The sequence below is a fragment of the Quercus lobata genome, chromosome 11, assembly GCF_001633185.2.
Source record: "Quercus lobata isolate SW786 chromosome 11, ValleyOak3.0 Primary Assembly, whole genome shotgun sequence".
NCBI lineage: Eukaryota > Viridiplantae > Streptophyta > Magnoliopsida > Fagales > Fagaceae > Quercus > Quercus lobata.
Genome location: NC_044914.1, coordinates 39,241,991 through 39,267,463, shown reverse-complemented (window position 1 = coordinate 39,267,463; position 25,473 = coordinate 39,241,991). Strand labels below are relative to the sequence as shown.

The window sequence follows — 25,473 nt, the reverse complement described above, 5'->3', positions numbered from 1 at the left end:
GTGAAGGGCTGGTGGTCTAATGTGTCATCAAGACAAATTGAGCAAGATTATTAGGCACTATCTTCCAAACCTCTCATTAAAGCTTGGCCCATTTTCATTTGTAGAACAGGTTTTGATTGAACCTACCCAATTCATATCTTAAGGCTTGAAAAAAAAAATTCCTAAACCAAAGTCGGCATCTGTTAACTTTTTCCCTTTTTTTTAAATACAATTTAAGTGAGAATGAGAAGATTGGAACCTTATATATCTTTCATTAGAAACACTAACAAATATTATTTCACCTAAAGGTCATTAGCACTTAATGCAGTCATAAATCTTTACTTTTTAACTACGCGATTGAGGAGCCATACCTTCTATTCCAAAGCGTAGATTTTTTTTTTTTTTTTTTTATTAAAATTTCAAGACCGCCATATTTACACATCTTTTTGGCCCCCATAGACTCATGTCACAACTGAAGGGCCCAGGACAAAAAGGAGGAAAAGATAAAAAGACTAAAGTGACATTACATTTCAATTTTCAAGCACTCAAACACTCAAGTATAGAAACTGAAGCCTCAGAATACAACACCACAGGCGAGTTGACTCGCATGAACCGGCTAAAAGCTGGGACCAACCCAGTTGAGCTCTCTTCCTTTTCCTTTTCCTTGGCTTGAATCCTCTGGCTAGACTCAGCATTAGTAAGGCTAGAGCCATTAGAAAACATGGTTTGACCCTTTTCTCTCAGCTTGGACATCATACTAGTCCACATATCCACCAGCCCAGACATGACTAAAAAAATCTTTCTTAGTAACAAAAATAGACAAATCGTGAAAGGAGGAAAAGTTGTTAAAAGTTCCTTGAAGATATTTGAAGCTTTTGGATGGATAATATTTTTGAGATGTGAAGTCAAGTTTATATAAGATGGTTGAGAAGTGGTGTAGAAGGGTTGTAATAATTGATATACAAAGCGCAAACCTTCTTGTTTATCTGTGTGCTTTGCAAAATAGACACATTTTGTCCGGTTTTAGTCTATCTTCTGTCCCCACAGCCACAGGAAGTTCCTAAACCACAGCAAGCCATTGGTATATTTTTGTACTTTATGTTTAAAAAAATGTCGAATCTCCAAGTTCTGTGCATACCTGATAAGGTTCAGCATACAACGACTAAATTATATTGTTTAAAAAAAGAGCAAGAAATGACAACTCTAATTTTGATGTGTCATCGTCCTAACTGATTCAATACACTGAAACACTAGACCAGCCAAGTCCAAAATATTAAGGACCCATTTGGTAGAGTATTTTAGCAACATGTTTTCAGTTTTTAAACAATATTATACGCATTTTCACACAATTTGGTAATGATTCTTGGGGTATTGAAAAAATAACTAAATAAATTAAGCGTTTAACTTAAATTCTCCAATTAAATTCAATCACTTGAGTATACAAATAATTTTATCTATTTCCACAATAACTAAATTTAAAAATGTTGTAATTTATTGACCAACTAAACCACATGTTTGAATTTAATTGAGAAACTGTACCTAAGTTTTATCAATAAATAAAACACAAAGCTTCTATGAATATACTAGAATTATCTTATTATATTTCAGACTAAGTTAAGGAGAGAGAAAAAAAAGTGTAAAAAGACTAGAAATCTACAACCATGTAAACAAGAAAATATAGTTTGTCAAAGCCATTACCTAGCAGCCAAGAGCCTTATAGCTCATTTGACACCTTAATATTTCCAACGGAGACATCTAGGATTCGAAATCCCTTCACAGTGTGGGCAGCAGTTATGCAAAGTCATCACATCAACAAAAAGGCTTTTTACGCATTGGAAGGTCGCCAAGCAAGTCCCTTGTGATGCTGCGAAACAGAGCTCATTTAAGACTTGAGTCTGCTGTGCGAGTGACATGAGCAAATCTTGCAAGGGACTTCATGATAACATGATATGTCTTGGAGAGGATTGGTGTATATACTATGCCTGAAGAACTCTGACCCCTTGGAAGGGAGGCTCGGGCAAAACAGTGTAGCACCATCCAAGGGAGCTCTTTGTAATTCATGGCAAATCTCTCACTGAAGATGCCCATGGCTCGCTCTCTCTGAGTAAAAAACAGCGGGTTCTGAAGCCAAATACTGGGCTTGCTCAAGCAATATAGGTCAGGGGGAAGCAAGAGATGTGAAGACAAATATGGGGCTAGCTGAGGTAACATCAAAATAGGTGCAATGACTTCATTGTAGGTAGGCAAATTTTACAGACCCCAAGTCTGTCTTTTTGCATGTGAATAAAAAACCCCTGACATGCCTAACATTGTATCTTGAACAAGGTAATTTGAGATCATAGCTTGTATCTATAGCACATAGGATCCACAAGTTCAAATCCATGGTGTCCAACCTTCATACATGTTGCACAGATTATCTATGCTTGTGGCTTGCCTAAGTAGATAATCCACTTGCTCAGCAATACTAATATCCCTGGAAGTCCAACAAAGGTAAACTGTTAATAAGGATTATAACTTAAAACCTATTAAAGAGTTCCAAAGAAAACAGATACCTGTTGTCACCAACATCTCGACCGTCTAGTTTCATCTCAATTCGCCTCAAAACCGACAATGCATAAGCATTTTTACCTAGCAATGGCAAAAAATACAAACAAGAAAGTGACGACTTGGTCCTCTTTTCCCAATTTTTTCTTAGGTAAAAATTAACACCCAACAATCACATACTGTTAAAGACTTCAGTAAGCAGCAGAGAAAAGCCCACAGATAATGAAATGCAGAAATAATTTTATTTCCTGGGTGACTGAATGAGTGAATCTTATAAAAGAAAAAATGTCTTGCTCTAGTAATAATTTGGACATAGGGAGGGATGAGTTAAAGTTTCAACAGAGAGCTTGTTTAGTTTTCCATACTATATAGATTTTACTCAGAAAGACGAGCACCAAGGAAACAAGTTATATGAATAATTTGATAGGATAAACTTGGTACTTACCCCGACCTACTCGACTACCACCATGCATATTAGGCACAGGAGCTTCACGATCTTCATCTTCAGTCTTAACTTTGTTTGATGCAAATATCTCGTCCTTAACACCAGCCTTCTCATCTGAGTTCTCATTCAAAGAATGCAAACTGTCAGAAGGGACAGTTACAGATTCATTGCTTGGTGATGTCCCAACTTTGAGACATTCATTCAGCTCATTCACTACTGACTTGCCAGAAACTGTATCAACAACATTAACCTCCACATACTTGGATTCTAACTGCCCAAAATGTGAAATTTCTCGGAAGTCAGTTTGAGAAAATGGAGCAGTATTTTGACCTGTGGCACTAGACCCATGTAAAAGTTGTCCCATATCTTCAGCCAGCTTATTTAAGCAATCTGGAACAATTTCTTCAGCTGGGTCAATACAAGATTCTGAGATGCTACTGCAGATGCTATCTGGTGGAGATATCCATCCTTTATCTTGCAAAGAAAGTACAGTAACACCAAGAAAATTCTCAGTGCTTCCACTGTCAGATATGGAGAGGCTTCCACCCTCCTTGTCAGCAAATTCAGTAGCATCACCAGCAAGATCTGACCTCGATGAATTAATTCCCTGTGATTTTACTTCCTGGCTCTCTCCTAGTCCTTCAAGAGCCTGTCCAAGAGAAAGAATATATTCACGTTCATTAATCTTGCTATTCTCAATATATATAGTAATAATAAAATATAGCCCACATGATTAATCTAAAAAAGGTTACAATACTTTGTGAAGATTGCCAGCATGTAGACTTGCAGTTCGTGCTAGCCTGGTCAACATGGAATAGAGTCCCTTCACAGAAGATGTAAGTGATGGTACCAAGGGCTTAAAGGTCTGACAAGCCTCCCTAATTCTTAAAAAGTAAGACTGGTATATGGCCTGTCCATGAATGGGAGGTATCTCTTTACTGGTCTCCTGTTCCCTAAACATAGCACCAGTCATTGCAGCTACATCTATAGACAGCACCGCTTCAAGTGGAAGAAGGATTGCATTTGCCTGCACAGAAAATAAGAAAATCAAAATACATTGTTGACTTGAAACCAGACCTAGATCCGCAAAGCTCCTAAGAAGATAGATTAAATTTGGTGATATCTGGAAAGTGAGTCGCATGTAACAACCTATTTACTTACAAAAGCACAAAATTAGTGACAAACAAACTAACGAAATCTTTTTTTTTTTTAATTGAGAATGGTAAATAACAAACAAATTGAGAGAAAAAACCTTAGAAAGATCTTCCATAAGAGAGTGGTGAACTGCAGCAGACTCCTTTCCCAGACTATGAACATCCTGGAGATCGTCTGTTATGGCAAGGACCTAAAAAGTAAGAAGCATTAGTGACATACAAAAAGCAAGAAGAGAAAAATGTTGGGAATCTTTGAAATTCATAACTGGCCCTGAAAAATCAAATATTGCAAAAGAATAGGAAAGAAACATAATAGAACAGATAAAAGGGCCAGTAAGAGAAATGACTGATGTGCCTAGAGCCTTGTAGCTCAACTAGTTGGTAGCTTTTGGTGTTTCCAACAGAAACATCCAAGGTTCAAATCCTCCCTCTCTCATTGTAACTATTAAATTATCAAGAAAACATAAAATAAAAAAAGAGGAATAATTTTTCTGTCAAATTTATCTGTCATCATTTAACTCCTAAAAGCTAATAGAATGATATAATTTAAAGCATCCATAAAAAATGAAATTCTTAATTACAAATTTGGATATATTCATTTAATCATTAGACTTTTTTTTTTTTTTTTTTTATATTAGAAGTTAAATTATGGGTTGAGGTAGAAAAATTAGTAGGGTCTGCCAGATATCCACGCTTTTTCAAAACTAAAATATTATCATTCTTCTAGTTCACTGTTTTATTAAAACACTCTTCGGTGCATATCTTTGTTCCTTTGTTTTAAACTTGATAACCTAAAATTTTTCTAATGAGGATAAGAATAACATGAGGAACATTGCTGGCACAAAAATATTGGTAAGCTATCAATATCAGACTAAGGATATTAGATGAATCAGATTACTATATGATTTTGCTGGATCACATGAATAAATTGCATTAATTAAAGTTGTTTGGGGGGGGAGGTATGAATAAAGTAAGGAAAAGTGCATAAACAGTGAGACAAAATTTTCAATACAGGAACTTAATCTTAGGCCACCCACTGTAAAAGCAATAAGCCTACAAAGCTTATCAGTAAACTCTTGTCTTCCCCTTTTGACATGTTGCCAATTTCAGAATGGTTAATGATAGAATTTTTTATTACATGAAGTAATTAGTAAATGAAAAAATTAATCATAATAAACTTAGCAATCCCAGGTCAGGGATAAATTCAGCTACTTGAAGGTAAAAGACTCTGCTCTGAAGGACATGATTCACTCATTACCCTTTTAGAAATTTACTGTGAAAATCAGGCCTAAAACAGTTCAGAAAACCCAAAAACTGCCATATGTCATTATGTCTGAGGAAAGCTATAAACCACAACTTCAGGAGGCCCAATCTCATATGCTCATGCATCCAATGATATGGGAGAACATATCTATAGCAGCATATCCTCAATCATGTAATTCAGAATAAAAAAAGTTGAAATCATATTCCACATGACAGTATATATAGACATGTGGTAAAAATTAGAAAGTATCAATTGGCATCAATTATCATAAGGCCACACCTCTTCAAGCATGGAACCGCATTCAGAAGTCAAAGCAGTATGGTTCTTTGAAACACGACAAAATGCAGATAATGCAACACTGGCTTCATATGCACAATCCCTCATAGCAAGAATAGTGCTATGCAGGTCACCTGTAAATGCAAGAAATCAGAATGTTTTACATAATTGGTGTAGCAGTGATGAAGGTGAGTGTGTGTGTGTGTGTGTGTGTTAAAATCAATGAACGCGTCTATGCCACATATGAGACATGCATAAATATGTTTATAATGATGTGATGTTAACATAAGCTTTGTAACCTGAAGCTGACTTTGCTTTGAGAGAGGCAATGCAGAGTTCATTAGTTGCAGAATATAAGCCATTTGAAGCAGCTTCCATGGTGCGTTGTGCAAGTTTCCACTCTTGTTCAGAACCTAACATGAGAAACAAGAAAGGATAAATTTATAACTCATATGGAACTGCAATTAATATAAAAAAATAAAAATTAACTTCTGAGGAATATTTTAAACTCACGCATAAAAGAATGATAATTCGCCTCCAATTTTTCGAGCGCATTCAAGTAAGCTTGCTGCCATGTCCTGCCATCCCCGCCAGTCCTATAAGGGTAAATCTCTCCTGGAAACCGGAAAATGCCATCTCTTGATGCTTCAAAATCCAATAATGACATGCAAATTTTCATAATATCTGATGCCTTTTCTTTAGTTTCCCATAGCAGTTGCCGTCGCTTCATCAGATGGTCATGGAACTCAGGAGGAATTCCTGAACTCTTGGCTGAAGCATTTCCAGTTGCACTAGAATTTGGGCCACCACAAGCCCACCCCATTGCTCTCTCAAGCTGTGCTTCTGCTGTGACAGAATTTCGTTCACAAGCCTGCAGGCCCTCCTTTGATCTAGCTATCTTTGACACAGCTGATTGCATACTCTCCAGCAATTTAGCTCTGCTGAGATTTGAAATGATAGTATAAAGGTTATCATCACTAGGAAGGAAGTTGTGGAATGTGACCCTAGTATTGTGGGAGGATGTCAATGTAATATCATGCATCCATTCCATCTGAACAATCTCTAGGCCAGTCTTATGAAGAGCCTCTCTGAGCTCATTCACCTGCCTCTTCATAAGGGAAGCTGCTGACCTTGCTGCTCTAGCTGTTTCATGAGCATTGCAGTATTCTTCCAGCATGAGTTGAACCCTTTTCACAGCCCCAGCATCTCTTTTCGCTTGATCAAGAGCAACATCCTTTGTTGCCTCTGTTAATTGCTTCAGATGATCATTTTCTCTCTCTAATAAAGCCACTAAAGCAGGAACAACTCGTTCCTTCAGGTACTGGCCAATATGTTCCTGAAGTTGGACCTCTAGCTTTTTCTTTACAACATTGAAGAGCTGGTCAAATCCTAAATTTTGATCAACATATGAAGCTACATCATGTATGCATGAATCAAGAAAAGAATCCACAAGAACTATTTTCCAAATGAAAAAAGAATGGCTATCCAACAAGCCCCCAAACTTCCAGATATATTCAGACATTGGGTATCCAGAACTCATCAAATCCACCAAATTAGGAATGTCCTTTGAGTGAGAAGTAGCAGAAACACCAAATGAAGACAGCGATTTATCCATAGATTCCAATTCAGAAAAGGGCTTAACTAGTGTGGATAATAGCATTTTTATTGTCACATTATGCTGCTCCCTCTCCTCATCAACAGAAATTAGAGACTGGAAATGGCGTTCTGAAGAAACCAAGGCCTGTTTTATGTCAGCTTCTCTTTTTATGAGTGAAGAAGTACGTACATCCCTCTGGCTCCAAGTTCGGTGGAGTTGGTCCAGCTGTGCCCTACAAGCCTCTTCCTGGGATGCAAGCTCCTCTGCCTCCTCCCAAGAGAGATTATCCCTGCCTTTCACAGCAGCTTCTTCAAGAGCCAACTGCTGCTCAGTAATGCGGCCAACCTTGATAAAGTAATTCTGCTCCAGTTCAACCAGAGATGCCCTCTCCATTTCAAGCTCAAGGAGTTGCTCTAGTGCCATGTCAACAGAACCCCGAATTTGTGAGATTAACCCAAATGCATCCATGACTTCAGAATTAAATGAAACAGCAGATCTTATAACATCTGGTAGAACAACTTCAGTCATTTGCCCAAGTAGGCTCTTACAGGAATGTAAACTGGTTCCAAAGATAGAAACCCAATTTCTTTCAGAAAAATATTTTGAATGGTCTTTGTCTGCATCGATGCTAGGTATCTCCCTACTAATGATACGTCGTATTTCATTAACAAACCCTGCCAAGAGAACACATTTCTCAACTTGCTCTTCGAGCTCAGAGAAAATAGTTCCGAAATCATACTGCAATCTACTATTTACACTTCTTCCTTTTGTGGAATCCCTAAATATGTTTAATGTCCTACTTTTAACATCATTGTACAAAGAACTTAGAGCTGTATTCAAAATAGATAACACCTTCTCCTTCTTCTCTTCCAGTTCCCCTCGCAATCTTGCATCCCTTGTCCCATCATATTTAGATTGTCCTGATTGAATAGAAGACAAGGAATCTTCTTTCCTTACCAGACCAGCAGATTGCATGTATCTCATAAAAGCAGACAGAACCCGATCCTTAGCTTTAGATTCAGTTTCTGAGCCAATAGAGTTGACTAACTCGGCACACTCTTCTTCGACTTTCTCTATCTCTACTGCATACTTCTCCACTTTAAGGCACAAATCGCCATGACTGTTTTTGACAGAATCAGGATTATCCCCATTTACTTTCTCCATAAGTTCTGAAGCCTGTCTTAGGGCAAGAGAGAGGATGTCAGAGGATAGCGCATTAACTGCAAGTTGCAGAACTTGTGCCCAGCCATGCACTGCACTAGTTGAAAGGTAATTTAGCGGGAGGATTCTTTGCAAAGCCGAAGAATATGCTTGGAGTGCAGTTCTAGCAGAAGAGAGTCCATCATCTAACTCAGCTATGAGCTGAAAAACTTCCCTATCTATATCATGACATTGTACTTGTGTGGGCTCAGGAACAATAGTTAATGGAACCCCTGCCACCAGAACAGCGGATGTAAGAGAAAAATCTTCTTCCATGCCACTCAGATTTATGGAAACATTTATTTCTGTAATAAAATTGCTGCGTAAAGCATCAATGATCCTTCCATGCTGCTCCATCCAAGTTGCTGCCTCTTGAGCTTTTTCAGAAACCACAGCCTTTGATTGGGCGAATTCTCGAGCCTTACTTTCAAAGGACGCACGAGTATTTTCTGAATTTATAGTTGCATCAGAAACAATTGACTTTGCCGACGTCTCATGCAGAATAAGCTTAGATCTCTCTTGATCCGCTTGAGAAAAAAGAGCAGAGACGCTCTCATATCGATTTAGAACATCAGCAAATCTCTGGTACACAAATCATCAAAGTCAAAATAAAATAAAAGGCTCAAAGGTTGTAAGCAGCCAAAATTTGTTGGTTTTATAAGTGCTCATACCTCAAGAGAAGATTCAATGGCTGGTAGGGTGGCCAATAAAAGATCATGATGTTCCTGGTCATGATTGAAGAACAATAAGAAATTTTGAAGTTCCAGATAAAGATATGACTGACAGAATACTAAACATGTCGCATGCAAAGTGATAAATACCACATTTGCTGTTATTAAAACAAATGCAGATTCTAAAACTTCATGATAATGCACAAAATATGAATAATTCAATACAGTCTATCACAAAGACATTGCAATGAATGTGTAAGATGTGTTCCAGGCCCATCCACCAGGATTGAAAAGGAAAAAGAAAACAATGAGTACATAAAATAATGTTTGCACGGTTTCTATTTTCTTTTTCAATGGAGTTCATTACTTATAAAAAAAATGTTTACACAGTTTACAAGAACATACTTTGAATTTTCTTCACACAGAGGACTATACAAGCTCCAATTTTCAAATGATACATACCTGTAAGGGAACACGAATTTCCTGCACTCGCGAGGCAAATAAACTCAAGCTGACAGCCAACTCCATGCCCTTTCTTTCTTCACCACCAATTGCTGCATCATCATGAAAATCTCCCCGAGTCCATTCTTCCAATGGATCCCAAACAAACACTTCTAGTAACATCAAGAGTATATCTTTATTCTTTCTAAGAACATCAACAACTGCTTCACAACTTGATCTAAATGTGCCTTCTATTCCAGTCAGCCCTAAAGCTGCTTCTATTGTCTGGGTAAGGCGGAAGGGAACAATCTCTGGAACTTTTAATCTTTGCCCTTTATCGAAACAAACATTGTAATCAATATGTACTATATCCCCTTTAGAGAAATCTATAAGAATATTATCCAAATGTCTATCCCCCAGACCCAAAATGTGGCCCACCATGCTCATGGCTGCAACACTTCCAGAATACCTAAAATTCAAAATCACAATTAATAGTTGAAATATTTCACAATTTATGATATATATAAATGAAGAAATTCAAGACCCACTGAGTGCGTGTAACTACCAATAAAAACTCTATAAAAGGAGATATTAATTATATAAAAAAAATCACAGTAGAAATTATTAGTGCAAAGTTTATTACGCAACTTCCAAAAAATTTCATACTAGTTCTCTTCCACGAGTTAGCCTATTAAAAACAAGGAATTTAGATGAAAATCGCTAGCTCAGTATCCTAGAATACATGGGATGTCTCTGTGGTGAAGCCCAAGACATTTTGGACTTGATTGAGAGAAGGAAAGAGCAGCCATGGTTGACATTGGAATGACAATTAACCACAATCTAATGGACATAGACCATTTATTAAAGATGCAACCACAAACACAAAATAATGATGTGCTCAAATGGTACAATGTCACAATAAGTATATGTGACATCAGATGCTTTAGTGATCCACCATCACTAATAAATTAGGTATCAAGGTGGAAATCATCTCTGAATCTGTTGTCCAACCTTGGTTATTAGATATGTAAAACTCAAGCATAGCTTATTTATTCAAATAAGATGAGGAAAAAAAATGGAAATAATTATTCAGAAACCAATTGGAATATTGGATTGTGAAAAATCATAGCTAAACTTACTGACAAGTTTCCTCTACCACAGGGAGTTCAAGGCAAGAGCATTTATTTATTTATTTATTTTTGATAACATAGTCAGCGAACCCATTAAGGTTTGCTTGATTAATACCCAAAAGAAGAAATATTGCAAGCATTTGATGTACAGATCTTTGAAGAATTCAAGAAGGCATTCTTCAACCCCAATATTGAATTATGAAGAGAGGATGATCTGGACCATCATTAAAACCACAGGCAGAAGGTAAATGTGGGAGCCAATGAAAAGGAATTGAGAAAAATTCTTTTCTCCTTGTTATCTTTAATTATTTTCTCTAATTGGAAAACAAAATCCAGCATGACATAGGACCAAATGTGTTACTCCAAGAGGACCATTGGAGTTCTATTTCTTTCTTTTTCCCCCAATTATGTTCCTCATCTCTCCTGATATCAGTAAGGTCTATATTTCAAGCCAAGTTGTTCATCGAATGGATTCTTTTATCTCCAATAACTAATGGCTACAATCATATATTGTAAGAATTGGGATTGTACTTTTGAACAAAAAGTTCAGGGTCATGAACTCCAATTAGTAAACTATAGGAATTTATTGGAAGAAAAAATGACTTATAATTACAAATAAAAAAGACCATGCATAAATTGATGTTATGCAGGTATGTATTCATATGTAAATAAGATATATGTCAATTTAGACCATGCATAAACATATCAGCACGTTTGGATTTACTCACAATGACTATTATTTACTGGAAATTGTGTAATTAATATAGACCATGCATCAATGACATGTTATTTACTGATAGATTACACAAATTACAGGTACATATGTCAATATTATTTACTCACGGTACCTATGTACCTTTAATAAATAAATTATTACACGTGTGACTTAAAATCAAGTTGTCACATTTGGGCTCTATCAGGCAAACTTTGGGTTTTTTATTGATTTATAAGAGGTTTCCTTTCAAGTAACCATGAGTTAGGCTTATCATTGCTTTATGAGAAGTTTCATTTCAAATATTAATGAGCTTCCATGTCTTTCCAACATATTTACAGTTTTTTGACAAGCATGTAAGACTTATTCATTTTTAGAGTATGTATGAAATGATACACTGCTAATATATAATCCTTCGGAAAATAAAAAAGATCAAAATCTTTCACACAGCCAGTCTAAATGATACACTGCCAATGTAAAACATAATGGCACAACTTCTGCACTTCTATATGGAAGAATCTGCATGCTTTGTGGTACTCAATGTAGGCAATGAAAAAACATATTCAATGGTAATGTGGCTATGATAAGGATGTTGAAATTGATGATTTAGGAACATGCATCACTGGTGTGGTATTATCTTGAATTGTATGTATTTGTGTGTGGATTTGGATTCTGAGGTGTTGGCCCTGTTGGGTGGACATGAGCTAAACCCCACATCAAATGTTTACTAGGTTGATATGGGTTATAAGAGCAATTATGTGGGGCTCCAATTGTAAGTTGACTGGTACTGTTGATTTAAAGCACATGCAGCAAATGCTTTCCTTGGGTCATGACAGGTATGGCAAAGTAATTGATTCAAGTTCACGATGCCAAAGGCAAAAGAGGAAGGCCAAGAGAACATATGACTCAAGGCAAGGACGAATGACATGATGACCATGATTTTAGAGTATATTGCATTAAATAAAACTTCATGGCAAAAAAGTATTCCATCAATGGACCCCAAGTGATGGGGTTAAAGCTTTAGTTCAATTAGGTCAAGTATATAGATTTAATGAATTAAAGCTTTCAAAAAATCAAAGGGCTTCTATGTATTCCTTGCAAGATACCTCTTCAATTTTGAGCTAAAAGCTTTGAATCCTTCACTTGCACACCATAGTTCTTGATGAAGAAGCTGTCTAGGAGCCTCCTTCATAAGATCCAAAAGAACTTTACGCTTGACTTCATGAGGCCAGTCTCTTCGTGAAATTACTCTCCTAATGCCTTTTTCTTTGAGTGCTGGTATGATTTTACCATAGAACATATCACTTGGTCGGGGAACAGGTGGAGGAACCGAATTTGTTGCATTTCCAGCACCCAGTGCCGAGAGCTGGGCCAGCTGGACACGATTTTGCCAAGACTTAAAAACACTGTATATGCTTATTACATTGTCCACCCACTGGATTAGACCAGCACGACCACTAATTGGAGTCACAGAATAATATCTAATGCCAAGAGAATGACTACGAGTTGCAGGAGTTGAATGTAGAAACCCATTAATAGCTTGCAAAAGTTGCATGATTCTTGCATCAAGTCGCAGATCTTCTCTCCCCTTCAAAAGGTATGTATACTTTTGACCATCTGAGCCCAGTATAACAAGCTTCTTAGGTTTGGTCTTGGTTGACAAGATTGCCACTTGTTCAGAGAAAGAAGCAATTGTAACAATTCCTTGGAGACTATTAGTGAGACCTATGTCAGATTCAGAAAGTGTGACATGCTTCTCAAGACCAGGCATTGGCACATCAGAAGATGATAAAAGAGCCAGTTGCGGAGCAACTTCCTCTAAAGAAACTGATAATTTCCTCTGGTATGATGCTAAGGATGCAGCAATATTATCGAATGGTCTCCACACATCTCCAAGTGCTGCAGCAGATGCAGGAGGAGTCTTAAAGATCACAATGGCTGACTTTATTTGTTCTTTATACTCCTCGTGGAACCACACTTCATGAGGTGTTTCAGGTTTTCGAGAAGTTGAAGCTAGACGACGTTCCAATGCAACTACAATGGGAGCCATCATGGCTGAGTATTTAGCAGCATTAATCTTGTTCTTCTCACTCTGGCTAAGAGTGACATTTTCTGCAATACGGGCAGCTTCTTCTTTCAACACATTTATGCGCCTCATTACATCTGCAAGAAATTTTTGTGAGACATTACAGACCAATATGCTGTGTGCTTTTAGGGGGGGGGGGGGGGAGAGACAAAAAAATATTAGCTAAACAGCAGTAGGTATGAGCCAAAACCCCAAAGTCATGGGTGCTAGTAACATTTGCAATTATGAGATCATGATTTTGCAATAATTTCTGGTTGTGATGTAAGAACATGCTATGTAATAATTGATGAGTTAAAGTATTCCTAAAAAAAAAAAACCCTAGTTAAATTAAAGAGTTAAAAATATCCTAAAAAGAACAGATTGATGAGTTAAAACATCCCAAGGCAACCACCCTCATTAAAAGTTAAGGTCATGTTGAAAACACCAACACATTTGTCTGGTGTACACACCAAGTTTCAACACACACATAGCAGTACATTTTGGGTTGAATTTCACATATTAGACACCATGAGCATATTTAAGTTACATGATGCATAAATACAATAATTTTACCTTGTAAAGACTTCACTACATAGGATCATGAAAAAAAAAAAAAAATCTGTCCAAATTAAATGGCATGATGAACAACAAAAGCTCCATGTGAGGCAAGCATACCTGTGTGAAGATCCTGAAGTGTGCTGAGCCATAGTTCCTCCCAAAGTACAGTCATGTTTCCCAGCTCATTAATCATCAGTTGAACATCTTGAATCAACCTTGGATAGAGCTCTGTCTGCATGAAACAAAATTATGTTTTAATCATCTCATGATCCAGATAAATCAGGACATAATGAATTACATGAAAAAAGTATAGGATTATCAAGCCCAAGATTTACAAAAATTCTTAAGTTCAAAACATAAGGCAAAATCAAATGAAAGAAAAGATGAATAGCAATAATAAATTATTGGCAAATTGATGTTAGACTTACACACACAAAACAGTAAATTGTATTTCATTTGGTACTTCAGATCATAAAAATAATGGGATGAAGAAATTAACGATACTTCTTTATCTTTTGAGTTGTTCCTCAGAAACAGTCGCTCAAGACCTTTGGTCTTTACTCCGACTAGAGAAGTAATTTTTGGGGGAGAAACTTTTTTTTTTTTTTTTTTTGATAATTAATAAACTTTATTGATATCAAAAAAAGGACACCCTAGTACACAGGGAGTGTACACAGGTCAACAATCAAGAATAAAAATTACAAGAATCAAGAAAAATGAAAAGAGAAGAGAATGATTGGTTTTGCAAAACAAACAGCCAATCCAATAAAGTTCTAAAGAAAAAAAGCTTAAGGTCGGGTATGAATCTCTCAATATCTTCAAAACATCTGCTATTTCTCTCCTTTCAAAAACACCACATTAAGCAATGGGGAATGATTCTCCATATATTCCCACTTCGATGACGATCAAACTGGCCTAGCCAGCAAGCTAGAAGCCCGACAACTGATTGTGGCATAACCCAACTTACTCCAAATAGACCAAAAAGCAGACCACAAATCCCTAGCAACCAGACAATGAAGAAAGAGATGGTCAACCGATTCACCATTACACTTACACATATAACACCAATCCAATATCCAAATCTTCCTTTTTCTCAAATTGTCGACTATCAAGCATTTTCCCAATGGAGTGGACTTGAGTAGGCCTTTGAAAACCAAAAAAAATAAATTATTCGAGGTGGAAATGAGAGATATTTTGTTCCACCACAGAGAATTATTTGATTTTTTCAGTTCAAAGAATTTACAATTCAAAGAATTAACACGATATACCAAGACAAAAATTTCAAGGATTTAATGAATCCTAAGAGCAGATTCATCCCTTCTGTTAAAAGATCATCAATTTCTAATGAAATGGATGTAGCAATGGCTTTCTGGAACCCCAGAGTGTTTACTTGATCTAGGATGTGTGATGTATATGCCATTCCTTGCCGTTATTAATTTTGTCTAATTGAAGACATTTAACATTGTAGGGATTTCCTATTCTGATTGATTAGGGGGGCTTAAGGAAATTCAACAAATTTGGAGGGGAGTTAAATCGCTACATTGTGGAAATTATTTTCAATTTGATGGAAATTAATAATGGCAGGCCATTTGCAATTATGAGTGAAGTTAGGGGATTGCTAAATTCTTTGGAAATAGAAAGTTCCACCTAGAGTTGCTTTCTTTCCTTGGACTGCTGCTATGGGTAGGATTCTCACTATGGATAATTTACGTAAAAGACAAATTATTGTAACAAAGTGGTGCTATATGTGTAAGAACTCTGGGGAGTCTGTGGATCACCTTCTGCTTCACTGCCCTATAGCTACAGAATTGTGGAGTATGATTTTCAGAATGTTTGGGTTTCAGTGGGTTATGCTGCTAAGAGCTTTTGGATATGTTCTCCTCTTGGTGAGGTTGTTTTGGGCGTCATTGAAATAGAAGAATATGGGAAACGGTCCCTCATTGCATAAGAAAGAACTATTCCAGAACTAAAGATGTTTTTCCTTACTTCTCTTTTTGCTTGGCTGCCTTCATTGGGTTTTTATTCTTTTTCTTCTCTTTTAGATTTCATTGATCATTGTACTCTACACCATGATTGATGGTCTCTAGCATACGTATTGTATACATTTTTTTTTTCTTTCTTTCAATAAATTATGTTATTTATAAATAAATAAAAAAACAAAAAGTATTATGCATATATCATAAGCACTTCAAAACTAAAAGGCATGTGTGTCGCAAGACCAAACCAAAACGAATGCAACAACAAAATTGAAGAACAGAAAATAAAAAGATAGATAACCTCGGGGTCAGTACCAAGCAAGAGAGAACAAACCTAGGAGTCAGGACCTAGGGTTGACTGTAGTCAACACTAGACCATTGGAAAAAATTCCAAGAGAAATTTTATTACTAATCAAACCTGTCTCCAAAGGTATACAATAGCACACTTATATGGACTACTAAAACTATACCCTAATTCTAATTGACTGAGGAAAGAAAAATTATTGAATTACAAAAATACCCTTGACTCAAGGAAATTTAAATAAAATACTGATAGCCTAATTAACTACCAAGACTTAAAATCCAATTGACCAATAAAAAAACAATTGACCACAAAAATTAAACAAGAATAAACTGGAATAATATTTTCTTCGTGCATCCTGCATCAATGTGAGAAGCCACATGCATGGGAAACACCACATACACAATACACCCTACCACTATTGAAAATTATATTTAGTTCTGTCTTCCAATGAACTTCATCCTTCTTAAAAGCAATCCAGGAACCTTAAAATGAGCACAATGTAAATGAAAAATGGTTGTTCTCCAATAAGAAACAAAAGGGCAATAATGGCAATGGCTTAGGATAAAGAAGATAAAGAAATGATAAACAAGAATTTAAGAAAATTAGCTCACCATAGAGTAAAGCAGCAAGTGCTTATCAAGTCAAAAAATTATCCCCACCAAACAGCTAAAATGAGATACTTGGTGAGTTCTGAAGCCACCACAAAAAACTATGACATTTTCAATGATAAAGTGACTATCATTACAAGAAAAATATATGGACAGACTGGAATCACAAACTGTGCTGTTACAAACTCTGCATTCAAACATGCCATATTATAACCTCCATGGTAAAAAAAATGCACACAAAGGCACACAACTAGTGTCAACGGTACGAATGAAAGAGGGTTGGATTAGTTATAGGTTTATTAGTATAAGGACAATCTTGAATGCTTATACGCTCAATCGCCAAATGATGGATTAAAAAAATATTTGCATTAGACATATTGCAATGAACCAAATGCACAAAAGTTTTAAGCAAATAAAGGAAAGTAAGTTTCATTACCAAACAACCCATTATGTGCTGAAGTTCCTCTGAAGGCTTCTCAGCATAAGCATTTACATCAACTAATGTTGGGTACACTATGGACCAAGGAGATTGTTTGGCAAGCATCACCAATAATCCCTCCAACTGCTTCCGGACCACTTGCTCAGGATGAGAACTTAAACGTGCAAATAGTTGGGGTGTTACTTCCTACAGAATAAGATTGTGATCAGAATGCCACAGTGCCACTGAATAATCTTCGACCAAAAAAGCATAAAATAAGAAAAATAACGCAGAAGCAACATCCCACCTGCCATGGCCACAAAGGAATCGTCAAAAGAGCAGGTACAAGAGTATCCTTTAACTCCACTCCATAATTGAGAAGAATATGTAGGACATATAATATAGCCCTCAGGGTATAGCTGCCAGTTTTTTGTTTTAAAGACTCACAATCAAAGCCAGTCAACTGACCATGGCAAAGCTTAGCAGATGAAAATGACAAATACTGTATAAAAGCATGAGCCGCATGCCCAAAGAGGGACACTCTTCTCGTCCTCAAAGACAACCAAACATCGAGTAAATCATCAACTACAGATAACATGTCAGTTTCATCCAAGCCAACATTTGCACGTAAAAAGAAAAACTTCAACTGAGAAGCTATTGTAGCAGAAAGGCATTCACCACTAGAATTTTCAGCACCTGGTGCCCCAGCTGCAGCTTCAATAATATTTACTGCTTGCTGCACCAAAGCCCTTATAGGGCTGTCATTGCTTAAATTAAGTTGGGGAGAATCAATTGAAATATTCTGTTCTCTCTGTTCATCTGCAAAACCTTCTGGATTACCCTTATTCTGGAATAGCTGCAAAATCAAAGATTTGACTCTTGCAATCTCAACTTCATTTAACTTAAATCTCTCAGGCAGAATTTCTGTAACCAGAGCAGGAGAAAACGAGCATGAGTGAAGGATTGGTTCATGTGGGTTAAAAAGAGAGTCTTTGGCTTGATTAAAACACCAAGAGGCATATGAAATCCATGACTTGCCCATAGTGGGGCAAAGATGAGTGGACAATTTCATAGCTGTACCCACAATTTCTTCAATAATAGGACCCAACTTAGGTCTAGAGGTTAGGTGCTCATTGCCACAGGAGGGTCCATCTTGGCCAAGAAAAGAGCTATCAGCCATGTCAAAATCTGCTCGCATCTTGAGAACAAAGATATCCAGATTCATATCTGAATGATCCCTTCTCAGCCAATTAGCAAGCTTCAAGCAAGCCTTGGCCTTCAGAATATTATCATCAGCATTAGAAACTATAGATGCAGAAGAAACCATGAAAGGCCGCACAAATGACCAGAGATTTGTAAAAGCATCTTCAAACTTGTTTTCAGCATGCATGAGCAGGATGCTCTCATACTGCAAATTCAAGGTAAGGAAATCACTCAAACTCTCCTCAGGGTAACTCGACACATGATCTCTGAGAACACTATTTAGACGGTTAGCCAACATTAGGTTTCCTTGTTTACGGGTTAAACTCAACAAATTCAAACAGATTTTAAGAGTAACCAGTGAAGTTGGGAAAATAGTTTGATAAACCCGGAGAAGTTTTAACCATGAATTACAATCTTGATGAACTCTACTAATTGGAGATTGCAACGATTGGACATACGAACTTAATATTGACTGAAGCTGTTTGGGCTTGTCTTGGCTGCCTTTAAGCTTGTAACCTTCTTCAAAAGCAAAGATGCAGTGCAGTTGAGTAGCATGTGCTGCTGCCTCTGCTAGATCATCAAGTGGGAGAACTGATAACATTTCCTCTAGCATTGACTTGGCCTTCTGCAATTCATGTGGAATCTTGTCTATTTTTCCCTCATTTTGAAAGAGCATTGCCTGCAAAAGCATCTGTTCACTCCTTTGCAAGGCCAGTTTGGGATCAAGAGTCAGTTCGCTGCTACTTTTAGGTGTTAAATCAAGGCATGACCATGCTGCCAGAAAATCACCCTCATCAAAACGTGCCAAGGCATGAATTGCATTAATTTCATTGCCTGCTGTAGTTAGAGCACCAGAATAACTCCTCCCAGCATGCTTAGCACGAAGTGTTTGCAACTCTAATAGCCAGGATTCTAGAGATTTCCAATCAGATACAGCAGTATAGCTCTCAATGATACGCGCAATAGCAAATTGGACACCGTCAGAACCCATAGTACTTAGTGATTCCTCACTCTGAAGCAAGTGAGTAAAATGAGCAGCAGCCTTTTCATATTGACCTTGAGCCTGATATACAAGGCCAGTGATCCAAATAAAAGGTCCCATTTCCCCACTTTGACTATGAGTCTGGTTTTCCTCCATGAACAAGGAAGAAAATGCCATAGAAACCCATTTTTGTAGGCCAATTAAAGCATCTGCTTCATGATTCTTACACAGAGCCAATGCCATGTTCCGTAAAACCCGCAAAATGTCCCCAGAAAATCTAGCCCTACTATTATGGAGGCTCTCAGCCAATTGGGTCCTAGATTGGTCCTTCAAAGCTGAAGCCACAAGATTCTTGAGATCCTGTAAGCGCAGAGAACAATATTGAATTATAGCATCATGGCATTGTAGTGCCAATCCAACATTCATCATTGGTTCACATATACGAGAAAACCACTCCTCACAGACTTTTTTGTTCGCCCGAAAGAACAAGGAACTCTGGCGAGTAGCTGATGGTAAAACAGCAGACCCCTCGTATGCATTATATACATTTTTCTTTAGGGCTTCAACAAAATCCAATAATAACCTCATTGGTAGCAAGTGAGCACCAGAAGACCCTATCATACTTAAGTTCCCATCAATTTGCTCACTATCAAGCTGTAGCAGGTGTGCGATGTCCAAAAGCATTCGCTCTAATGCTGCAAAAGTCTGGGTGGGCCCACCAAGGTTTGTCCTAAGGCGCATGGCAATACAAAACCTAGCCGCTTCATGTACAGCCCACCAGGCACCAGCCAGATTATTGACAGAACAAATTCTTTCAAGAATATCTTCATCCACTTTGATGTCCAACCATACACCAGTGGAACCAAAGTTTCCTGCTTCCTCAGTTTGACTAAAAACAAGGTCCTTTGACCTCCGACAGTTATGAATGAGCCGTTGGATCCAAGAGGAAAGAGGCACCTTCCATCTTTGAGAAATGTAACTCAAAATGGAAACAAGTTGTTGTGTGTGAAGTTGCTGACGCAGCTGCTTCAGGGCAAACACTTGCTTCCAGTGCAAGTTAGAACTACTGCCTAACCTAAGAATACCAGGATTAGATGTGGTAGGTATCCCATAGTCATGTAGACCACATGAATATATTGTAGTAGGAAGGACATGGGCAAACAGCCTCACAAATGTGTATTTTATATCAGAATCTGGATCACCAAGTTTTTCTAGGACCATTTCAGCAATAGGATAAAAGTACATGGGATCCACCAGTCTTGCTTGCAGAAGCAGCTCCAAAACTAATGCAACATGCAACCTCACTTTTGGTTCCCTGTCAGACACAGCATCTAAAAGTGAGAAAACAATATTCCCAACAATACCAGCGTATTCAAATGCTTCATAGGAATAAGTCTTCGTGTTTGAGTTCTCATAAGTAGCCATAATATTCTCACAAAATTTTTGCGTCCAATCTAAAGCTACCTCTTTAACTGCAAGAGGAGAAGAAACATGGAGAGCTTTAACAAGGAGTAGATTGTACTTTCTAAGATGATCAGTTATAACAGATGAAAGCCCATCCCTGTGATTGTCATCAGGGACTTTTTCAGCAGCAACATCCAAGGAAGTTTTCCCATTACTCTGATATCTTAAGGAGCACTTGCTTAAAAATTCAATGGTAGTTAGTGTTTCCAATGTCTTAATAATATTGACCTGCATCTCCACAAAGGCCCGAATGCATGAGTCAAAAGGATTCAGTTTCTCAATAATAAAAGACACCAACTTCTCTGACCTCTTAAGATACAAGGTGGCAGTGTCTGGTAGGCCAACCAAACTGCCATGCCCACCTAAGGAAACACAGGTCAACAAAACTTTCAAATCAAATTTAATCAATGCAAATAACTCATTTTTTGAATAAGATTTAGTGTCTAAAATACTATTGACCCCATCTCCATGACCCAAAGTTTTTCCCAGCATGCCCTTTAACAGCTCCAGCTCTTCACTCAATGAGGCCACTGCCTGTTGAACAACTTCATCATTTCCATGTTGAAGCAAGAAAATATAAGTGGCAGCAGAACTTCCAGTGACCAAGTGATTTGGATGCAACCGCATCTGAGATACTGGAGCATCAAATTGCAGTACCTTTTGCACAGATGATGCGAGAAGGCCAAGCTTTTGAAGAGATAATAACTGAAGATTTGTTTTTAGAACTCCATGAACTTGAAAGGAGGTGATCTTCCCTGGGCCCATCAATTGGTTAGGATGATTCATTTCTAGGCTTTGAAATAAGATGTCAACTGCAAGAGGATAAAAGGTGGAAAATCGTTCACATAATATTTCTGCCAAGAGAGTCAAACACTTCCATGAATCCCCTATCCATTCTGACCATCCAAATTTGCATCCTACCATAGCTAAACATCCCAATAACCTTGGAAGCATTCTGCTTAAGGGTTCAGTTATTTGTTGAAGTAGATTAATTTCCAGCAAACCAGAAGCAGCAGACTGCAAAACTGTTGAGAAACAAGAAAGCAACGCAAGCAACCTTCGAAATTGTTGCGGTGTTCCAGGACTCCCATCCTGAAGTAATACATCCATGTCACCCAAGAACTTTGACAAAAGCCCCAATGAGAACTGCAAATTACCCACCCAATGTTTCTGAAACTGCAAGAAACTGTCCATAATAACACGACTATCTGACTCTGAAAGGTCCGGTACCAATGCCCACCCAAGAAGCAGATCAACAATGTCAAGAAAATGGGGTTGAAAGCATCTACTAAACTTCGAAGAAATCAAAGTCAACACACCCAGAAGCCGGTGTAACAAACTCAAGGAGGTTCTCTCATCCTCAAGTAGTACTTGGCATGCTTTGAGAATCGGCAAAGCATATCTCTCAATTCCACCAACATCTCCAACATTAAGAAACTCCCGTAAGCTTTCCAATGCCAATTCTGTAGTCCCATCAGCAGCACCACTGACATTGTTAAGCAATGGCAATGCCCAACCAATGAACCGCTCAACCATACTTCCAAGTATAACATGATTCTGTCTCCCATTCGAAGTTATAGGAATCGAACACACCACTGCACAAAGTGCCCCATATGCTATTGCTGCTGCTTGTCGCACCGTATATGATCTGAGCCATAAATTCCCAAAAAAATATACACAGCACTATATAACTTAACCAAAAAATAATTGAGAGCAAAATTATAAACTAAATATTTTGAATTTGATTTTGATTTTGATCTTGCTTTCTGGAAATTGAAATTCTCTTATCTCCTAAGAAAAACACTTGATTAGGCAAAGTAGAGTGGACCTCATTGCATTGTTTTCTCACATCAATTTCAATCATTTGTTTTGAAATTGAATTTGTTTTCTTAGAATTCAATCATTTTGCTTTCTCAACAACCAAACAGATTATAAAACAAAATCAAAACCAATCTACTACTTCACACATAAACCACCAAACCCTATAATTACGTAAAATTCAAACTCAGAGAGAGAGAAGCATCAGTATTACTTGTTAGAGAGGAGCTGAGAGAAGCCCTGGGCGAGGAAAGTAGCGGAGTGAGTGACGAGTAGCGAGTTTGGCGGGTAAAGAATTGCGCGGTGGAGTGAGTTGATAGCGCCAAGCCGAGCCGAGTCGTCTCCCTCTCCTCCTCCGTCGGATGCTGCGGCGGTGGAGGCGGCGGCGGCGGAGGAGGAGGAGGAGGAAGAAGAGGAAGTGGAATCGTCCTTTGGTAGCGCGACGGAGAGGAGCGCCGCCAGTTGCTGCTGTTGGTGATGAAGCCCTTGCTGCATCATAAGTACTGTTGATATCTCTACTTTCTTTGTTGTTGTTTATCGCTGAGGATTCGAATTTCTTCTGCTCTCTCTTTCTTTCATTTTTACCAGTTGTAACTTTTTCTTGTTTTGCTCTTGCTTGACCATTATTTGATATTTTCTTTCTGCAACTGCGAAAAAGATTTTCCACTCTGTTTGCCCGGGAATGCAAATTCCTGGGAATACGAAGTACCGGAGGAGAAACTTCGTTGAAGGAAGTGAATAAAATGAAAAGGGAAAACGCTGCGTTTTGAGCAGACGATAATTTTGTTTTATTACGGCGGTTTCTTGGTGTTTTATAGTGGTGATATGTATCGACTTAACAGGTAAAAATAAGAGTTATTAAAAACCACCTCATTGTTTTTTTTTTTTCACTAAAATATTTATATGTAAAGTGATTTGGATTATATATGGAAGTTGAATTAAAAATCTACGATTAGATTCTAGATTAGATACTAATTGCACTTCAAATTTATACCAAGTGTTTTTTTAATTAAACTATAATTTGATGATAGACAACAATTTAATTGAACTCTAATTTGATGATACAAAGTATCCCTCCAATTATTTATAACTAGTTGAGTTCCCGCACAATGTGCGGTGTAACTTATTATTAGTTTTCTCTAATATTTCGATAAATTTTACCAAAAATCTTGTACCTTAATTAATTGACACCTCAATTTTCAATAGGAACATTCAGAATTTAGATTCTTACCCCCAACTATCGATATATAAAAAAAATATTTCAATAAATTTCATTGTAAAAAATTGTAATCTTTAATTATTTTATATATTGACAAAATAGGAATACACTAAGGGTAGTATAGTGATTTGATCATGCTATATATATATATATATATATTAGCTAATATAAATAGGCATGTTTCATGCCTACTAAAAAATGCATATATCTTTCTTTTCTTTTTTTTCTTTTTTTTTTTTACATTCTTGATTGTGTTACTAAAAAAAAAATTCCTTTTCGTTGGACATGGTTTCAATTGTTGCAAAAATAACTAAATTTGAGTAAAAATATCATATTTCAAATCAATTTTTTCTCACATATAAAATAAAATAAAAATTAAAAAAAAAAACCTATTATTTCTCATATAAATCTTAGAAAAATGATATTAAAATTTCATTATGCTTAATATAACAAAATAAACATATTTATTATATTAGTAATTTTTCTAATTACATAGAATATATACTACCGTATTAGTTCCACACAAACATATGTATACGCACACGCACACACAAAGGAGTTAGGAAACTTAAAGGATTAAGATTAATTTTAATGAATTCACAAATATTTAATTTTTTTTCATGACTTTTGTAACAATTGTTGTCAAAAAAATTAAATATAAGTAAGAATGTCATATTCTAAATTTATTATTATCATTCCAACTAAAAATTATTTTCTATATAGAGTTTATAAAAATAATTAAAAAATTCATTTAAATATAAATAATTAATGTATAACAATAGATAATTATTATATGCATTTACTTTATTGGCTAATTCAATGAACTAATACTTTAATATAAATGCAAACTTTGTTGAAGTAGAAAACTAAATAAAGAGAACTTCAAAGAATGCACCACATGGCACAACCTCATACTCTCCAACATAAGGTTTCTACTAATATATATAAATATATATATATATATATATTGAATATTGATGATTGATTGATTTTGTATCAGTTATATATTATATGCAAATTCATGCATCTAAACTTAAAATATAAAGATACTTAATTTGAATTTATTATGATTTTTGTTATACTATAAATTTATTGCTTGCTAATCAAAAACAAAATAGTATAAGTAGTAATAAGTTATATTCTTTTTGGCACAAAAGATTGAGACTATTGGAAGTTACCATTACAACCATAGTTTTAAAAATTAGATCGAACTGACTGTTTCAATAGGGTACTAAACCTTTAACCTGCCAACTTGTAAGAATCAGTGGTTCCACTTAAATAAAAATAAAATAAAAAAATCACCATCAAACCAAATTACGGTTCTTTGATCGTTCCTTTTTTTAAAACCATGATTATAACCAATTATTCTAATTATATAGTTTTGTTTGTATCGTAGTTTGAATTTTAAGTGTGACTTGAAACTTAGGTGTTTGAAATATGTTATT

At 36.5% G+C, this 25,473-nt stretch overlaps 1 protein-coding gene across 2 annotated transcripts; it reads right to left on the bottom strand.

The window, feature by feature from the left end:
* Positions 1–387: 387 nt before the first annotated feature.
* On the bottom strand, positions 388–23,574 carry LOC115968000. Of its 2 annotated transcripts, XR_004086626.1 has the most exons (16): positions 23,024–23,574; positions 17,650–22,639; positions 17,361–17,549; positions 14,154–14,268; positions 12,520–13,576; positions 9,593–10,040; positions 9,131–9,184; positions 6,176–9,041; positions 5,962–6,075; positions 5,666–5,796; positions 4,221–4,313; positions 3,726–3,995; positions 2,969–3,617; positions 2,532–2,607; positions 1,678–2,452; positions 388–1,117 (listed from the first exon to the last, which is right to left on the bottom strand). XR_004086626.1 is itself a non-coding variant. In XM_031087188.1 (15 exons), exons 1-15 carry the CDS (start codon positions 23,305–23,307, stop codon positions 2,353–2,355), a joined length of 11,436 nt encoding a protein of 3,811 aa, XP_030943048.1. In that variant the 5' UTR covers positions 23,308–23,574; the 3' UTR covers positions 1,550–2,352. The 2 variants fall into 2 exon arrangements, 1 of the variants encoding a protein (XP_030943048.1); XM_031087188.1 differs by lacking the exon at positions 388–1,117 and having other exon boundaries at positions 1,550–2,452.
* Positions 23,575–25,473: the final 1,899 nt, after the last annotated feature.

Coding starts and splice junctions, on each gene's coding strand:
- LOC115968000 (XM_031087188.1), bottom strand. CDS start 23,307: ATGATGCAGCAAGGGCTTCATCACCAACAGCAGCAACTGGCGGCGCTC. Junction 14,269..17,360: donor AGCACATAATGGGTTGTTTG/GTAATGAAACTT, acceptor TGTTTCATGCAG/ACAGAGCTCTATCCAAGGTT. Junction 10,041..12,519: donor TTTAGCTCAAAATTGAAGAG/GTATCTTGCAAG, acceptor TTTGAATTTTAG/GTATTCTGGAAGTGTTGCAG.